This window comes from Echiichthys vipera (genome assembly GCF_963691815.1).
Source record: "Echiichthys vipera genome assembly, chromosome: 21".
Lineage (NCBI taxonomy): Eukaryota > Metazoa > Chordata > Actinopteri > Perciformes > Trachinidae > Echiichthys > Echiichthys vipera.
The window spans coordinates 10,001,856-10,022,638 of NC_139846.1; the positions used below are offsets into that span (position 1 = coordinate 10,001,856).

Below are 20,783 nucleotides of genomic sequence, written 5' to 3' on the forward strand. Positions count from 1 at the left end.
CAGAACAAATCATTAGCATGTCTGCAACAAGTGAAACACCAGGGGGTAAAATTTACTTACATCTCAGGTTCAAAGAGGACATCAGAGTATAAATCATGAGTCTCATGGGAGTGTCTCTGTGTTTGAATGTGCAGGTACAGTAAAGCAGCCTGTAGAGTGTAATTTCGGCGTTTGATTCTAACCCTCTCATCGCTCCTCTGTACATTTTTATTGGTGATTTTTTCTTCTTCTTTACGTCGCCAAACTGTCACAAAGGCACTAACCCCACACGTTTCCAAGCTGCTTATTGAAGACAAACAATAAACCACTGGCAGATATCAATGGCAGAGATGAGAACCCGGGTGCCATATCTGCTGGGACTGCCTGGCGAACCTGTCTCTGCCTGCGCTTCATCTCTAGCAGCACCTCTCACTCTCAATTATTTGGCTGCTGTCACAACAAATCAATCAAATTACCGCTCCAGGACTGTGTGCAGCTGCTCCTATTGCACCGCTAGTTGCATTAGCTTTGAAATGTATGAGGTCTACATTTTATCACTGTTATTTATTTAATGCAGCTCTCTCCCCTGCGAGTCATCTTACAACCACAGCAAAGTTAAATCATTAAAGGACGACTTGGAATACATACTGCTTGAGAACACTTCAAATTAAAAAGCAATAAGGGGCGAAGGGATGGTTTTGGCCTGTATTGTGTTAAGATGGCAGATGTTGATGTGAGGAAATGTGGGCCGCTTGCACTGGGTCCTCTTAATGCACTCCTCTATCGGTTGAATGTACACACAAACAATGGCTTTTTCTTTTCTTATCCCAAAATGATTCGACAACTACACATAAGAAAAAGCAGCCCACAATGAGCAACTAGTGTGGCTGTAACAAGCTTAAAAAGGAGGCTTGAAATTCTCTAGCTCCAATAATGTAATGGGTAAGGGACAGAGAGGCATTCCCACAGCAGACAGAGGTTAAGTCAGTGCCCCGGCCCGGTGATCTAACCTCTTAAAGGAGCAGCAGTCAGCTGAGGCAGAAGAGATGCAGTCTGACGTGTCTCACTAGTGTGGAAACATTTGGCTCTTGCCATAGGAGCCCACCCTTTGGTGCTGTAATGAGCAGAGTGATTTCCCTAATTTGTATCGTACCGACACCCGCAAACGGGGAACGACACCGCTGAGCGTTTTCATCAAAACGGCAGACATGCCTTTGATTGGCACTGACACCAGGTCTCATTACTGCAGGTGAGTGGGATGCCGACCTTTATCAGGAAGCCTGAGTGCTGTTTTGTGTTTCCTGCGGACGAGTACAGAGGAACAATGCTCTCACCTCCCCATTAGAACTCAGCTCTCTGATGTGATGCGCTGCCTGGCTTTCTGCTGAGAGCAAATAAGATGGGATACGCTTATTAATATGAAAGAGCTCCAGTAAACTAGCTTCTTGCATTACCTTTGAGTGAGTCTTCGAGAAGAGGAGTAGACAGATGAGACTTTGTTCTGCTTCCTCCTATTGGGCATTTCATGTACAGTGCTTTGATACAAGTAGTTTTACAACTATGGTAATCATGCTTTGCTTGTTATAAAAATCATGTGCAATGAACCCCCATTAAAAATGCATCAGAAAGTTTGAATCATATCCAACAACAACAAAAAAACGTAGCTGTTTGTCTGCATTAGTCGCACATACTCATCTTTGCAATAGTGAGAATCATGCATGTTTTTTTATTCATATGAGCCGTCATATTTACAGACCTCTAGCATGACCCAACCTAGTTTTTGCCTCTGTGAAGTCAGCTAGAATTGTGTGCACTCTGTCACAAAAGATAACTTTCTCCCTTGTTCAGTTTCATTGGGAATTTGTTTTTACTGCATGTTTGCCGGCATAAATCATTTTGACAAATAACCAGTTACACTGGTGCCTGTGTTTACTGAGTCTGCCACAAGATGCTGCTCAGTTTTATTTAAGCAACCGCTCCAAATTTATAGCACAACCCCATTACAGTGATAGTTATTCATCACAGTCTGCGAGAGCTGCACTCCTAAAGCTCACTGCAATTCAGCCGGTTCTCTTCTGTCAACATTTATTCGTGCAGGGCCAGCATGATTAGTATGATCAAAACATTTGCTCAAATATGGTGTTATTTTGTTGTTCTGATTTTATCTTTTCATTTTAATTTCCCTCAAAAAAATGCATTATGAAAATATATGATATACAAGAAAGATTTGAACAGGAAAAACCTAATTTTGATCTAATACAACTTATTAAACATTGCATTCTTTCAGACACCATCTCTATGAAATGCAATACAACACAATTCCTCCCCCTCAACCATCCATTCCCCAAGACAAACAGCCTTATTAGTTGGTCATTAGTCGCCTCATTACATTTAAATACAGCCATTGGCTTGGCTCCTCCTGGAGTCTCATTACTGTGACTCACAGTTGTCTTGTGTCTGATCTGACGCTAATTAGCTAGCAGCGTGAGTGCTGTAAAGCACACTCGCTCCTGAGGTCGTGAAATGAGCTGACTGCTCCCCGGCGACAGCGCGCCGCTGTATTATATGTGTGATTAATCAGGCCTGGAGACCCAGAGGGGCGGGGAGGGGAAGCGGGGACGTGGGGGCAGAGGCCACAGTTGCAGTTGTCTGACAGAGGTGCTGTGCCAGCAGGCCTCATTCAGCGGAGCAGTGATGAACTCAGACAGGGGAGAGTGGAGGAGCGTCGTGTGGCCAGAGGGGCCCGGACACAGTCAAGACATTTAGCTTCACTCGTGACTTGTGTCACTTTCTCTCCATGGAGGTCCCTTCAATGCATCCCCTTCAGATAAGAGGACGTACGCAAAGGCAGTCTGTCAGTCCACACACTTTAAAAAAGATCTGCCACAGAGGCATTTCTCCACAACAGTTTTTTTTTGCTACCTCTCATGGATGGGGAATGTTATCAGGACATTGGATTCCAGACTGTCTGCTGGTTTGTTTGTCAGTGGACAATAAGGATGACTGAGAGATGTTTGTTGTGGCTTTCTGACACCCTGACAATGTGTTTGTCGATCAGTTCATCAGATCACTGAAGCCTCTGGGTTGTTCCTCAGGCACCAGGAGGAAGATCTGTTGAAGTGTGAGTCAGACGGGCCTGCTGGGCCCATTATCGTCCACTACTGATGGATACATTGAAGGGCTGGCTGGATAGATGCGGGTTTATTAAAAGCTCTGCCCACAGCGATGGCTGCTGCTATTTATGCATGTTTGTGTCCATTAGGCTTCTACCTCCACATTTCCTCACTCAGGGCATCTGTCCATCCATTTCCTCACATGAGGGGAGCTCTCTCTGCACTTTGTGCTGCACTGGCATTATTGTAATCTCCATCCTAAAAACACACTGCTTTACATGTCGCCTGGCATCTTTTTACATTAGTGCAGCTCTCTCATCTAAGATTTATGACAGATGGTTTCCCCATCCATCCCTCAATCTAATGGTATAAAAGAGACAATGTTTTAAACATTAAAATGAAAACCATTTACAACTATGATCAAAAGAGAACACTTGGGCATTAAAGTTTAAAAGGCAAGGATAAGTACAGCCATGTGGATGGACAGATGAGGTGGAAAAGAGATAAGAAAGTGAAGTACAGTGCACTCTTATGCACAGGAAAGAGGCATAAAGTGCTTTTGCGCTGCACTGCAAAACGTTGACCTGTAATTAATATGGTTGTTCCTTTGGGCAAGTTGAGGATAGCGGCTTTTTGGGATACAAACCCCTGGAGGATTCTTACCTGGTCAAGAGCTTTGTAAAGCATTTCTATTAAAGAAAAAACAAAAACGGTTTACTTTATCATAAAATGGACGTAAAACAAACTTTAGTTGGAATCAATACCTGCTACATTTATTACTATCAGTTCCTGGTGACTCATGTTTTGTTGACCATCAGACAGTGTTTTTTTTTTTTTTTTAGAACATCCATCAGCTTCCTGGATTACCTGTATTCTTTTCTACTTCTGTCCTGGGATTAGTGGGATATCATTTTGACACCATTTCACTCATTCAAAGTCATTCAAATGAGTTATTTTTGTCTCCACAGTGCCTTCTTTCTTACCTTGCAGGTTCTGGAGAGGGAGTGTCATGATGCCCCCGGCAGCAGCAGCAGCCACCAGGCTCTGGATGTTGGCAGTGGGCAGGGAGAGAACGAGGCCCTGCTGCCCGCCCAGGTGTCCCCCAGCGTTGAAGGGGATGAGGATGGGCTGGTTCATGCCTGGTGCCGCCCCGGACATCACGCCGCCTACTGCGTTGGCCAGCTGCTGGGCCACCAGGAGAGACTGCAACCGACACAAACACACACACGTTAGCATTATTGGTTATATAATAACAGATGAGTAGATCATCAAACATTGCAGTAGTATGTCTTTCTTTTAATGTCAGCTATATTAAAACTAAGCGCTATTTGTAATGAGATTTCTTAACAATAAGTACTTACTATATATAATAACTAAATACCATCCTACATTTTATACATATACCCAACCTGTCACATTTTAAAGACATAGTGAAAAGAAAAATCTCTTTTTTCAAAAATTAATTTATTCTCTTTCCTCTTTCTGTAAACGTATTTTGATGACTCATCTTGAACTTGGGGGATGACTAGTTAACCTTGACCATCAGACAAGACTGCCCTGAACCATTAGCTAGAGTCATAACTAGCAGAGAAATATAATAGCGGGTGTGCAATTTTTAACGATCTAACCACTTGTTAAAGATTTGATTTAAATACTTCTAGTACCTAAATGGTACATGTTGAAATACATAACACCACAGAAGCTAAAGACATTAACTTACATTTCACTGTGACTTTAAATGTGAATGTAAACTCTTAAATTCTGATGACGTATCTGTAATTAGAATGCAATGTTATATTAGTCAATGTCGAGGATTACAGTGGTCTTTTTCTATTTTGAATGTACAGTTAATACCAATAATGTAAAATAATATCCCTTTACCAAACCAAACTTGTATGTAACACAGGACGACATAGTTGAATTTTTTGAAGATCCTTTCCAATAACTGCATCAATCACAATACGGCAAATATAATCACATCACATATATTTTAGATGAGAATAAACTCTTCATATGTCTAAAATGATAACTTCAGTAGCTAATTTGGTTTGTTTTTGATTACAGGTTGCTCAAAATCATTGATGACAGGATTGTTGTGTGCTCCAGAATACTTGTTTTACAGAAGAAAAACAAGGAATGATAAATATGTATACACTATTTCATATCCTGGGATGCTTAATTGAGATGAGTAAAGCAGGAAAGTAGACTTCACCAAGTTGACTGTGTGCCTAATCAATTAGTTTGATGAATGCAGTTGTTTTGCAGATGGATTCTGCGCTTTGCTGTGTCACAGACTGACAATCAAAACACACCCAATCTTTGCAAAAGAGCTGAGAAATTTTCTTTCACAGAGATGCAAAGTGATTTCATCCCATTTAACAAATCCCTGGCACGACAGATATGTGCCTGAAAATAGTGCTTTCAAAAAAAAGTAGCAGTACTTTACTCTTTTGATGAGGGATATAACACATCACTCTCAAATCTTCATGTATCCATTCATTCGCATTAGTTCAAGTGGAATCGGTGCAGTCGTAAACCATAGAGGAAAAGATATGTTATCAGAAGTATCGCTCAGATATATTTTGCACAGTAGAAGATCTCTTCAAATGTATTTTCCGAGGAAGTGGGTTTGGAAATACACCAACACATTTTTCATCGAGAGCTTTGAGCCCGAAGTGGGGATGTCTGTGAGTCTGTCATGGCTGAAATCTCCATGAATACACAGGGAATGACATCTTAAATTGTATTAATTCTTAAAAAACCTTTTTAAAATTATTTCCGCATTTGAGCATGTCAGACTAAATTTACACAGGGGGTACAAGCCAGGAAATACGAGAATGCTGCAAAATCAAACAAAATTACCCTTTAAACACTGAGTTGAATTGTTTGGAATAAAAATAATGAGAGTACACTGTCAGCTTGTGTTGTGCCCACAGTGAAGCAGCCTTTAGACGTTGCTAGGTAAGCCTGGCTGCACTGTGTTGACTCCTCCACTGTGACTTAAGTTCACAAGCCTTTAACTCCAATTGTCAGCTCTCTGCTTCTGTTTTGCATGGTGTCTCTGCAGCTTGCACCGGATGCAGAGCGGGCTGACTGGTGCGAAGACCCCCAACACACTCCGAAACCTGGTGCTCCTAGGTGACAGGCATGTCACTGTGATAACCCTGCATGGGGCAGAATGCCTGCACCCGCTCCGACATACATGCGATCACAGTTTAAGAGGTACAAGGTCACATGGGTGTAAAGCCGTAACGCACAGAGAGATGTTGGAGAGAAATATTTGCACTGAGGGACAAATGAATACCTGTTTGTGTTTCTAGGCTGTTAGAATAGTAATAATATTAAAAAAAAAATCATGGAGAAGTGATTGTTGCTGGCAGGAGTAATCATACACACACTGTATATGATTCCTCTTTCTCTACATTTGCTTTGATACACAACAACAGTGCATAACAAATGACAATGTCTGACACTTCTGAGAGCATCCAAAATGACATTTGCCATTAACTTTAAAAAATGAATGAATAATTCGGGAGCTCAAAGAATTCTCAAAGGACAATAACAAAGGCAACTCGTTTGTAAGCTGCAAGTGACATACGTTTAATCTCACGTTTTAAACTAAATTTAATCTTGAATCGACGCAGCATATAATCAAAGACACTCTTTGAACATTTCATCTCTGAGTCAAACAAAATGAGACTGCTAGGCTCGACAGCAAAGACAGCCTCACATGGAAGGGAATAACATTAAAAGACAATTCTGCAATTATCAGATGCAGACCTGATTTATTTATCATTACAGGCAGCTTTGGAGAAACAGGCAGCTGTTTGAGAGAAAGCAAAGGAGATTTTTTTCTTTCGGCTGTTTGTTGTGCCAGTTGAACACTGATTATGATCTCCATTTGAGGTGAGAACACTGTATATGCATGCATCAAAATAAAGAGATAAGAATAAATTTAGCATGAACAAAATTAGCTCAACTCTGCAGCCACACAACAAGCTTTTACTACCCCCAGCATCATTGATCTAGATTTACAGTAAGCAGTTCACCTTGTGGCTTCTCGCCTGATTTTCCTCTCAATAGGTGCTTTTGGAAAGTAGCTGTACAGTGCTTGGCAGGCCTGACAGCTGAGTGTTGAGAAGTGGTCTCCTAGGGGCCACACAGACACAAAGACTGGGTGTGTGTTGGGCTCTGGATGGGGAAGCATCCCCACTCAGGACTGGATGTGGTACCCAGCCTCTCTGCCCATCAGGGGAGAATAGGCCCTTCTATCTGCTTGGCAGCTCTGGCACTGAGAAATTGCCCATAATCACCCAGATAGCAGACTTTTGTCATCCTAACTGCAAGTGGGAAACAGAAGGAAGGTGGATTCATGTTGGGTAAACTACCATCGGATAATGGTTGTTCGAACAATATCCGGCTCTGGAGCGAGAATCTATCAAAACATATTGATCCTGGAACAAGAGAATTGGGTATGGCATGTGGAGCGCCTTTGTTTCTGAAAAGTGTTAGCTTCGCAGAGACTGTACTGACAGCATTAATATATTAGATGGTGACTGTTGAGAGCTGCCTGCTGAGGCTCAGACTGTAACTGCTGCCTGCTCAAGATGCTTTCCTTTTGTGTTTCATTTTTATCCATAACAAAAACAGTGGCTTTGACCAGAGAGGGTGTCTGTAATCAGAAAAGTGTTTTTAATTATGCTCATTCTTCATCTCCACTTGCAGCAGATTGACTAATTCACTCGGGATTTCTTACCATACAAACCTGCCCAACAAAACTGAATGACTCTCCTCCTCTCATGTTTCCCCTTTTGTTTATCCTGATGAGGATCGACTGTTACTGAGTAACACTGAGTGCAGGGAGAATGGCCTTATTAAAGAGGGTGGAGGAAACTTGACACTGTGTGTGTGTGTGTGTGTGTGTGTGTGTGTGTGTGTGTGTGTGTGTGTGTGTGTGTGTGTGTGTGTGTGTGTGTGTGTGTGTGTGTGTGTGTGTGTGTGTGTTTCTGTGTTGAGTGGTGACATTGAGCAACACTAATGAGATAGATGTTCATTAAACATTGCAGAGGCACCAGGCCAATAAATCCAATCAGATAGGACAATGCCTGATTGAGCTATTAACAGGGCTGCAGGCTCGGGCTCTTTGCATCCCTGCTTGTTTTGACATGGCCGGTATTGTCAGCTCATTACTGCCACAACTCAATTACATTTGATGTGTGATGACAATATACTTTACGATTTCACATTCTAGAGGAAAACGACTCAGGGTGTAGCATTCAGTGAGGGTGTTTTATGTTTCTTCGTTTCACCCACCACTGCAATGCACTGAAAAATATGAATTGCATTACTGGAACTGTCAAACACCCTAATCGTACTCTCATTATGGCTGCTATCAGAGTAAACATAACTCAATAACAGAGCAGAGTAAGTCGTCAGTTTTTCGACCTGCTCGGACACTTAAGTTTGGCTTCTTTGAATCACTCTACACATGTAGAGACAGTAAAATAAGATGTAACAGAGCCCACAGCAAACACAGTGACTGGGGACAACGCTCATTATCAAAAAGAAGTACGCTTAAGCCAACCAATCAGAGAATGCATCACTCCAATGAATTTTCATGCAAAGGGCCCCAGTTTGTCCAATCATTTATCATCATTAGTGTCACACTGATGGTTACGGTACAACACTGCTACAGTGAAGCAAAGGATATTGTTCAAAGGCCGCAAAAGAAGCTGAAAATGTTGTGAATTTTGATTTCACTGTTCCTACATTAACTAACATGACTTTAAAATTGAAAGGTAATTTTAGCGGAGATAAGAACATGGAGGCATAATGGCTGTGCAGTCATATTTTGACCTACCTAGCGTATCACTAGACCTGATATAAGTATTGTGCTTTTATGTCTGGTGTCATCTGTGTCCACTTTCTCCTTGACTCCTCAAGATGTGGACCATGTGGTTAAAACCTGATAAGGCTGGCAGCTCTCTGCTTCAGTCAGTTAAATTATTTTTGCAGTCTTTTAAGGAAGTAAGAAGTCAGTTAGAGTAGGGTCGAGACTCAGTGGACTATTGAAATAGTTAAAAAAAATCAATAGAAATATAGTATGTAAGTGTGTGGAATACTTAAGATTTGGCGTTTTCAGGGGCATTAAATAGGCAAACAAAAATGGCAGATAAGAAGAGAAATTGAAAGGTTTTGCATCTGAATAGCTTGTCCACCTTTGTTCGTTTGTGTGATAATATGTCATAGTTTATCTTGTCTACAAACAACACTGCTGCTTTTAAAGACTGGGTTCAAGAGCACAAACCCTTTTATATTTGATTGTCTTGACATCGTATTATGCCAGTTTTCTTTGAACGCAAATTTCTCCAAGTCATCTTTAATAATACATGTCATAACTCATGTATATTGAATCTACTGTGGACGTTTCAGCTTTTAGATACTTCCTAAATGCCTCAAACAAAATAATACCTTAATTGAAGTATTCCCATTATCTTTGATTAAACAGACAGAGTGCTGCAGATGCCCTCGCTCACCTGAGGACCCATTGGGAATCCTGGGTGGGACTGGCCCAGGTGACTGTGCTCAGAAGGACTGCTGCTGGTGTCAGACTGGACCGAACCGTCACGAGCTCCTGGGAGAGCAACAGGCAGGAATCCATGCAGAAAGACAAAGAAACAACAAAGAATATACCTTAGATCAACGCAGACAGTATAAACAGATAAACACACAACACAGACCACGTTGTGTGCAGAGGAGGGCAGTTGGTAAAGGAGGGGAATTTGTGTTTAAGTGCTTTATCAATAACCGCTGTAGCGCTGAATAAATTACCAACCAGCAGAGAGGCTCATTGATGGTGGATGATGCATACTGGCGGGTCCCCGATGGCCTAGATTACCGCTGAGAGATAGAGCTCCACCGCAAATGCTTGGGCCATATTATTCAGCCATTTACATCACAGAGTATCACTCATCTAAACCCACTCCCCCCTCCGCTCTGAGCCTGCAGCTACGAGACACAATTAGACCTGTTTGCTATGAGGGCAGAGTGGAGTGGAGCAGACAGGGACATGATAATAAGCTTGCTGATGGCTGCAGGGAAAACAAAGGACACCGGCGATTGGAAATCATAGCAAATTCCCATCTCACAGAAACTCTCAGCAGTGCACAAAGTGTGGATTGGTCTGAAAGGTCAGAAAGGCTGCTTTGACCCCTTATCCTTTGACCTCGACGGTATCGAGATCACATCACGCCTCGCTGTTGACACAAAGGCTTGCTGAGTGCAGTGACGAGCAAATCGTGCAGAAAGAACTGTCAGAAAAGTTAAATGTCTCTTAAATGTCTTTCACCAAACTGACCACATTTTCTGGGAATATTAGTTTTAAAGAGCAGAAAACTAAAAGCTGGGTGAATTTAATGTGAATGGCATTTAGAACTAACCAAAGCAAGGACATGCCAAAAACGATTGAATCAAAACAATAGCCTCGTGAACATGGACAATTATCTACTACAAAAAAAAAACTACAGTAACGTTCAGGGTGATCTTCTGACAATAGAAGTGATTTTTTTCTAATTTCAGAAAAGACAGCTGAAAAGATTTTGGTCCAGAGGTTTAATGTCTTTTATAATAAGTTGGTGAAGGTGAGGATGAAGTGCAGCAGAAACCAAATGGGATAAAACTATGAACTATTTATAATTATAAACAAGGCCCCCTGTTCCTTTGCTGACAGGCTGTCAATACAGTAGATAACATCTTCTCAACTCGCTCAGGTGTGCCAATGACAACTTCAGGTCTTTTATTGATGCCAACTAATATGGGTGCAACCTGGGTGAACACAGCTGTCCTTGATCGGCCTTTAAGCAGTTATCCAAAAATATTTAAGCACTTTCTTTTGAGACATCTTTATTAAGTTGTCTTTTTGTGTATTTTCTACTTATTTCGGAGTCAAAGTGTCACCAGTAGTACTCATCATCTTCCTTAGATTTTCTGCTCTGACTGAGTTTTGAGTTGAAGTTTAAAAGGCACTTTTTTGTCTGCTGAGAACATCGACTTGTCTTCTGAAATGACTAACAAAATTAGTTTAAAGGCCCCGACAATCAACCTCTTACTACTATTTGGTCCTACATGAACACAAAGTTTTCTACCACGGTTAAAACAGTTTGGGTTCTTTCACAAGAGAGATTTCTGTTTATTGGAAAAATGTGATGTTGCCTACTTTAATGCACCAATCAGGATTTAGCAACATTTAAATTAGGTGCTTTTAAAACTAGTGATAACAGGTGGGTTGTTCAATCAGAATCAAACCTTCATCTAGACCATGGTATAATTATTGATAGTGTATTTCATGTTACAGAGAAATATGTAGGATTTGGAATCAAGTTTTCAGGGAAGTCTGAAAATGCTGCTGAAGTCAGTAACTTTCTGTGAAAAAATGTTTTATTTATTTATTTTTTTTTTTTAAATATATGCTAAAACTGTCACTATATCCTGACAAAACATTGAGACAGATGACCTGTCAAAAATGTTCTACCTCCACCTCCTGCTCGGCGTGCTCCTAATGGCATCTATTAGATGCCACTGCGCCTGACCAACAACCATTCAGAGCTGAGTCTCTGAAGCAGTGTAATAACTGCTAATGAACTCTGATCAAACTGTGAAGTGATTCAAACTCTCAATGTGAGAAAAAGGCAATAAAATAACAGAATATACATTTAGTTTATATATATATATTTATAGTTTCACAGTTTATTCAGAGTTCAGAAATCACTGACGCTCTGCTGCTCTGATTGGCTGTTGTAGGTTATGCACGGTGAAATCTAGCAGATGACAATAGCAGCAGAGGGGAGTAGAAGGTGAAAGTAGAGATACAGGACTTCTCACAGACCGTCTATGTCATTGTGCTGTCAGGATATAGGGACAGTTTCAGCAAATCTGAACATTTTTATCATAGAAAGTTACTGACTTCAGCTCTAAAATCCAATGGATTCATTGATACTTGCATGACTCTTGCCATCCCAAAGCAGTGTAAAACACATATTGGACATGTGTGTTAAATGTATCTAACATTATTAGGAAACTGCACATGTGGTGCATAAAGCTTTTTTCCTATTCTTTACACAAACATGAGTAAACTTGACCTTTGATACCTGAAATATAAAGGCTTTATTAATTACAGATGAGTCCCTGGAACTCCTACTAGTCACAGCTGTTAAGTCAATTTACAAACAATGAAATTGAGTAAGTTATTTTTTAAACACCAATATGATCATTTTAAAAAAAGGTTGCGCCATCTGTTAATTCAATACGTATGACTATGTTTTGAATGCATGATACCAAATACCCTCACGCAAAGTAAATAAAACATACTTTTAAATGGACTGTCTCCTTCGCACAAAAGCTTTTCTCTGCTATAAAGTGGATTTTGTAGATGAAGTCACGCCAACTATGTGGAAATGCGTTTGAAGGACACATACCCTCATTAAACCACACTTTTTTGGCAATGAATAAAAAATACATTTAATCACATTTTCACTGTATGACCGATTTTCTTAAATGGAATATCGCAGCTTTTCACTAACGAATAAAGCCCTGATGTTTTGTGCCTTTTTTATTCATGTACAAGATGAATAGGCCTTTTCTTGTTAAACATACAGTGCATGCAGTGGTTTCTAGTCTTTCTTTACAAGCTTCCAGAAAGATCTCATTGCCTGTCAAGTATATGTGTGCATTAAACTACATTTTAAACTCCCCTCTGCCAAATAAAATCATTTCCTCTTTACATAAAATCCAAATAATTGGTGAATAGCATGACCTAACAATCTCAAGCATTTGACGCTAATGTGAAAGCCCAAGGGGGGGCCTGCTTTCCTAGCTGGTTTCTACCTCTGGCTGGCTGGCTGGCCCTGCTTCTCGATGAAGGTCCACATCCTCTCGCTTATCAACCTCGCAACGCAGAGGATATTGTGACAAGCCAGTCTCTTTTCACCAATTATTTCCCCCATTATGGATCACGTTGTGTGCAGCCCCACCCTGTGCACTCAGTGTCTGGAATAAAGATCAATCTGAGCGCACAGGAAAGACTTTGTGGCTGTATTAGAGTCAATATAAAGTGACAGATGCGTAAAGTACAGTATCATCGTAATCTGCTGTAATTTCACATTTATTTAGGAGGGTGAATTTTATGCGGCCTTATATTTTTTTACTGGATTATAGTAGTGGTTTCGTCTCGAAGCAGTTCATTTTCACTTTGGATGTTATCAAATTAATACCTTTCAGTCTGATTCTCATTCATAGCAACTTTCCAACCATCTCAAAGGCAGTTCTCTAAATGCTGCCGCCTCACAGTGATGACATGAAACAAACCCAGCAGGGGTACTGAAAAACTTCTGCCCCAGTGAATAATCTATTTATCATCAAAACAAAGCCAATTAGCTAAATGAAGATATCATCATCTATAGGCTCCAAACAGTATGGCTCATGACTGAAGTTACGATATTGGTTGTGAATAATGTATTCTATCTGATAAACAGTGTGGGAGACTTACTGAATAACGATTCCCTGATGCCTTCATTTCACAATAACTTAGAAGGCTTCATCCCCTTGCAAATATCTGTAACGTTAACACGTTTATCGCAGGGGAAACAAATCAATAATAAATAAATACACATGCACATCGTCTCCCAAAGGATTTGTGTAATTTCTTTAACTAAATTAAATAGCTGACAGGAAAATGCCTTGGGAGTCAGTCTTCAATTTTTTTTATTACTAGAATCTTTGTACATATTTTGCTTTTCTTTACTTAAAAAAAATCTACTTATCCAATGTGAATGATTCTTAAATGGATTTCCAGATGGAGATTAATACAATATACAGGGGAAAAAGAGAAAATCTCTCCTCTGATGCTGTGATTAGACGCAGGTGACACAATGGGTAAAATTGAAGGAATGCACGTATTGATGTGAGGAGAGATGAAAGAAGAGGCCACATGGATGAAAGCAGGCGATGCACATTCAACACAGCTTTGCATTTATCTGGGAAATGCATGCTTCATCTTCCTGAGCAGTTTAACTGCCATTGTAGCCCATAAATGTACAGAGATGTAAGTTTTTCACAGCCTTGACTGAAAGTAGGACGATAAATTGAATTACTTGAATGAAGTCTTAAATAATTCCAAACTCATACAGACACTAACAGATCAATTCAGTGAAAATGCCCTTTTTATATATAAGTGAAATAACTGAATTTATTACAGGGCATAGAATGAAATTTGATGTGACTTATGTCATGGAAATATTGCCAATATCCACCACTATATAAATTCCCTTATATTGATCACCAAAGTGGCCACTGGAGAGAGACTTTCAATAGCACACAACGCAGAAGGTCTGTGTGTGTGTGTGTGTGTGTGTGTGTTGGGTGGTTTGGGGGGGGGTGGGGGGGGGGGGGGGGGCAAAGAGCTGTATTTATTTGACTTGTCTTAATACAGGGTGCCCCAAGGACTGCACCACAAAACAATTAGCCTGGATTTCATAAAGCAATCAGCATGCCACCTTGTCTAATGCAACCGCTTCATACATTGACAGTCTGAATAAAATGGGTGTTATTGAAAGCTTTGTGTTCATGTTAGCTTTTGCCTCAAAGCATTCATGAATCAATTTTTGCCCATAAAAGAAGCTTTAACACTTAAGCTATTTTAGTGGAAATGCATTATGTAAGTTGTCAAATGTAGGAGAGAGGCCTGGTAACGATTGAGGCTATTGAGAATGAACAGCCAACCCCCATTTTTATAATGGTCCTTTTGAAAATGTCTGGCTGAGTGCATGTGTTTGCTATTAACATGGTGTCAATCATTGCGCCTCTGAAATCTAATCCATGGAAAACAATTTCACATGTGAATACATTTAAAAAGACTGAAGATTATAGGATGATTACATTCCTAATTATTATGAATTGAATTATTGAAGTAGAGATAATCATAGCACAAAAATATGCAAATCAGCAGTTTGATTTTCATCATCAAATGTGTGCTGCGCTGTTGATTCAGAGCATTTGTTGGACAGTGATCTGTTGAAGTGTGAAGGATGGGCCCAGATAAAAAAAAAAACAAGCCACATCATACACAAGCTTTAATTCCATCAATACACAACCAATTGTCCCAGAGTGTTTGACCATTGATTTTGATTGCAGTGAGAGCTGAGAGAGAAATAAATGTAGAGCGACAGCTAATTTCACTTTCATTTTTCTACCAAAAGCAGCCTGGAATAAAGTCCAAAAAGTAATGTTACATACAAGGCATGGTGCCGTATGGAGGAGAGCAGCCTATAATATGCAGTGTCGGCTTTATAGTGATTTACTTAACTCCTTGTAGAATGCAAGAGGGCCAAAATCACCAGTGATTTAGCTCAGTGTTTCATTACTACCACCAAAGCCCTCAACAATAACACAGGGCATAATCTGCTGCCAATAACTCCAGGTGCTCTTAGTCAGATGGCTCCCTCTGGACCGGCAAGGAAGTAATACTCTGTTTAGAGGCTGGGGTGGAGAAGCTGCTAAGGATAGGTCAATAGTGTTTCTGGGGATAGAAAATCACCGGAGACGGAATTTTGAGTGGCTGCCTGTAACACTATTAGCTACATTATGGCGACTGCTGCTGCTAGGGGAGCTGTCATTTCCTTAATTAAGAGCCCAGCGCAAGGCAAGAGGGAGAAGAGGCCACGGCACTCTCTCCGGGCCTCTAACATTAAAGCCTGATTCTGCATCGCGGAAGGGCGGAGACCTTGCAGGCGAGAAAAAGAAATCTATCTCATTCATTATTCTGGCACAGTGGAATTATGGCGTTAAGGAATTACATAGGAGGTGGTGCCGTGGAGTGTGCCGAACAGAAAGGATTTTACACCTCAGCAGTTCTCTGACTATTTCTGAGGTGATCGTTAAGCCACCAGCAGCGGAGGGAAGACTCAGAGGACAGAAGGAGAAGAAGGACAAGCAGAGAGGAAATGGATGCAATGGTTTAGAATATGTCTCCACTGGCTGGAGGTTACACAAAATACTACACTTTAGGCTATAGAAGTAAGCCTCCAGTTTCTGATGAATGGATGAATCTGCATGCAAACTACTGTATACTTAAAGCAGTAAGGACCTGTGTTCCAACACTTCTGCTCTCACTCGAGGCCACAGGTCTTCACCAAAAGGCTCTTTGACATAAGAGTGCTCTGCTCCAGCTCTTACCTGTCTCTCCCTTGATGCTGGAGTGGAGATGGAAGCAGCACAAGCACAAGAGGGACCAGAGGGAGGTAAATTGGTGAGAAGAGGCAATGCCCATTTCAAAGGTCAAGAAGGAGAGATGGTGTGATGGAGAGAGGAGGATGGAGAAGGGAAGAGGGAGGGGAGAAGAGGGCTTTTGTGTTGCATCTTCACTGGGGACTTGGGACACTTTGACACATGAGCACATCTGTTAGGAAGCGTCCTCCTCATTCCCGAAGCAATGTCAACCTGATTAGCTCAGGGTTGAAGGAGGCAAATAACAATCCAAATTATTCTTCATCCTTTTACAGCCATCAGCGGAGGCGGGTCGCTGAGATGAAGACTAGCTTTAGAGAGCTGTAAGCCTTTTAGGAGATGCCTGCTTCACTATCGCTCCTCCTCCTAAATTACTTAAATGATATTTTCTGTAAATAGGATTCTGCTGCCGGCAGCCTGCAACCCTGTGCTGAATAAAGGCTTACCTCTTACCCCTAAGTCTTTGTTCATACTTTATCTGTATAGAAACCCAAGGCTTTTATGACCAGAGTTAAAATGATTATCAATCAGTTAGTTGATCAAAATATTTGTTTTATTTTTTTTCACCATTTTCACACAAAAATAGCATACACTTTTGAAACCAGCTTCTCTTATATCTGTTTATATAATGTAAGGTAAATATTGGGTTTTGGACTGTTGGTCGGACAAAAGAAGATATTTGAAGATGACACCTTGGGGTTATGGAAGTTTTCAGTTTTCTGTTTTGCTTTTATTTAATTGATGATCAAGAAAATAAACAGATAATTCAATGATATGGAAATAATCTATAGTTGCAGCCCTACTTATATATAATAAAAGAAATAACAAGATAATTGCACAAATGTCCATCGCTATAACTGGAATGAAAGTTAGAATTGTTATGACTAGTGCTGAAAGATTAATTAAGAGCATTGTTTTCCATAATTTATTAAGTCACTTTTTCCAGCATCTCAAATATGAGGATTGGTAAAATTTTGTTTTGGAAGATCTGGAAAATTGAGATGGACAGAAATAAGCATTAGTTGCAGTTCACCGTTAAACTAGTATCTTCAAAATGTAATTGCGTTGAAAACAGGATCATTTTTGGATTTGTGTCCACCCTGTGTTGCATCTGGTCAGCTGCAGGACATTTAGAAGTAGCCAGTGGGGTGTGAGGGCAGTGCAGGGTGGAGTGTGTGTGTTTGTGTTTGTGTGTGTGTGGGGGCTAGACACCCACATGTCATGCCTGACACATCAGCCTGGGCCCCTCAGGCTATCCGGCACTAATGCTGCCTATGTCCCACTTTCTACCCCTTGCCCCTCAAAGCCTTCTCCTCTTCCCCCCTCCTCACTTGTTCCTTCTGTCATAGAGGTATAATAACAATGGATCACACCAGCGCTGCAGCACAGGCTCAATCACTATAGGATAACATCAGGTGATACAAGCTGCACAAGACTATATCTTTACCTCCACTGAACCTGAGCTAAACGCAGTTTATCTAGAAATGAGTTTATCTGGAAAAACTCCCGTATTAGCTGTTACTGTATTCCCCTGTTGCAGTGATATTTACAGAGTTGAGTGTGTAAAGGTGTAAATAAGCACATAATCATGTAGCTAAAGACACCCAGCCCACCCCATCACACCCCACCCCTCCCAGATTATTCTGGTGGAGCAGACAAATAGTGGAAGGAGGGACGTCTGGAAATAGTATTGCTTTGAAGGCCATAACTCTATTCTGGAGAAAAGAATCATCACAGTGTTATTCCACATCCTCAGATATAAAGGGAAAAAACATAATAACTTCTCGATAGCCTGGATCTCCACTGCCCTATAGCCCCCCCTCCCCTCCCTCCCTCTCTGCCCGCCTACATCCCTGCCTCATCCACCATACACCCACTTCTCCTGCCTCAATCTTTGGTTTCAAAGGAAGCGAATCAGCCAGAAGGACAGAAGGTTATGCATTAGTACTGGTCATTGCTCAAAGAGTGAGCGTTATAAATAATAAAGGCTTGTGAAGGACACAAGGGCTGTGGGATGCATCTCTGGTTCACGCCACACAAGTCAAAGACAAGACTGTAATTTCTATTCCGAAAATGTGACCCTTGCAGCTTCAATTACATCTCAACAACACCAGCATGTCCGTGCCAGGAGATGTGATGCCTCTTTGTTAGCTCCACATGAAAGGCTTATTGATATTGGTTATGGAGCACATGCTACACAACATATACGTTTTGCTGAAAATGATTGCCCATCTTAAAGACAAAGTATAACGAAAATAAATGCATATTGAAATTCAATTTATTTTCTCCACAGCTATACACGTACAGAACTTGTGATGTGCTTTTGTTTGGAATACTTTCGAGTCAAGACAACAATGATCTCCTGAACTTTAAATATACAAACAACAGGGATAATTATATTGTCAGTTATTTTGAAGTTCTTTGTTTCCCTCAAAGTCATTTCTGCATAACCAAGTATCCGTGAAACCTGATGACCTTTACTGCTGTTTGCATCGAAAACAAGTCCCTCTTATGCTCATCCTCCCTGTCCTCCATGCCACGCAGTGAATGTGTTGCTGTAGCCATGAGCACTGCGGGCACATTAGCAAATGTATTACACCTGCTTTATAGGCATGCATTAAGCCTGTTTTCAAGTTAGTGCAGACAGCTGAAATCCCCATAATGAGATCCACCTCCTGGGGAGAGACTTGTTCTCCCTCGGTCTCCTTTATCCACTCTTATTTACTCAGCGTGGCCCATTCAGCAGTGGGTTTGGGCCACTTTATTACTTAACCTCACCACACAACATTACGAAGCTCTTTGCATCAGCAAGCAGCCTATCCCACCATGCATCCTGCTCACTAAGCTGATTACACAAAAATAATAAGAACTCGTGCCTCCAGCAGTGTGTGTGTGTGACTCTCTCTTTGTGTGAATATGTGTGTATGAATTTGCAAAGGCAAAAGAGAATTTTGCACGGACGATAGTTTTGTCCCATAGCTACACTACTTAATACTATGAAGTATGCTCTAAGTATGTTAATATACAAAATTAGTGAAATTGAGCATTTTTTAATAAGAATAAATTAAAACAATCAAAGTCTTTATAAGGCTACTTCAAAATTAACAAAGAGAAAAAATGTTTGTCCAAAGATTTAATATTTTTTTTGTGTGCACGCTTGAATCTGTCTCACCATAATTATCCAGCTGTGGGTAGCTCCAACTTTTCTTCATGTGTATTGCATTATGAAACAATAGTGTCCACTTATAAGCTAAATACAAGATTAAAAAGGTGGAAATTGGAACTAAAAATCTGTGATGCACACCCACTAATGCCTCATTTGTACTGCATGGTCCGGCTCGACTCACGTTTGGTACCAGGTGCTTTTCTCGATCTCGTTTCCCACTGCAAGGAGTACCCTCTCGGGGCTAGGTGGGATTCTCAGGTAATCGCCATAGCGACACTGCTGTGACATCATCTGCCCCGATGCAGCACTTAGTCAATTATACAGTACGATGTAGTGTACAGCGTAGTTGTGCGGGCTGCCCTTTTTTTTCTGGGTGGAGTAAATAAAAAAATTGCTGTTGCTGTTGACCTTAGCTTTAAAATGGCAGCTTTGTGCAGGATGTCCTGTGATAATTCTCTCTGCCCTATCAGTGGCCTGCAGTGTTTTAACTCCACCTACTAGTATCGGCTCAGCTCGTTTGGTATGTCAACTGAGGTGTTACCCAAAAGAAAAATGCGAGTGCAATCCTCAACTTTTGCTAGTGGAAAACCAAAAAAGGAACCAGAGGAGTTCAGTGGAGCAGAGACGGACAATACAGTGGAATAAGTAAAAAAAAAAAAGGTTGCTGAAACTTTTGCGCTGTAAAAATGGTTTAAAGCTACGTTGAAGAAAAAAATACTGTGACTTCTATAATGATGCTACTCTAAGTACTCTCCGAAAGAAAGTCCTTTGTGGGTGACTAGTCCATGACCAGTTAATTTCCCTGATCCAGCGTACAATCTGAATGTAAGTGAAGCCTTATAAACCTGGAAACACAAAAGCCAGGAGCAGCATTACAGGAGATGTGGGATTTGGTGTGGACTTTTTGTTCTGAATGACCTCCAATAGCTGGAATCAATGAAAGATTCATTTTGCTCTTTTGGGGAGGGGGGTCTCTAGTTGACCTTTGTGAAAATGTTCCACCATTTTGGCAGAATTCGAATAAGTGCAGACCATTTCATGTAGACAGTAAGTGTATGAAATGAGTGCTCCTGTCGTTCCAGCCTGGCTCCCTTTGACAGCATGATGATAGAAGCGTCACATCCTTGGGAGAGTAAATGCAAACTGACAAGAGATGAGCCTTTGGTTGCTGAATATAATACGGAATTGTGCACTGAGTGTCTTATTATCTTGTCTGTTGATGTCTGAAAGGGGGAGATTTGCTTGAG

The 20,783-nt window shown here is 40.9% G+C and overlaps 1 protein-coding gene across 1 annotated transcript in view; it reads right to left on the bottom strand.

Moving 5' to 3' along the window:
* pou6f2 (POU class 6 homeobox 2) overlaps positions 1 to 20,783 on the bottom strand; it is a gene marked incomplete at its 3' end in the record, with an annotated part of 73,541 nt that overhangs the window by 41,378 nt on the left and 11,380 nt on the right. The window contains exons 3-4 of the mRNA XM_083935746.1: positions 9,629 to 9,726; positions 4,076 to 4,295 (exon numbers count right to left, since the gene is read on the bottom strand). Coding sequence (XP_083791872.1) covers positions 4,076 to 4,295; positions 9,629 to 9,726 — 318 coding nt within the window. The remainder of the gene's footprint in view (positions 1 to 4,075; positions 4,296 to 9,628; positions 9,727 to 20,783) is intronic.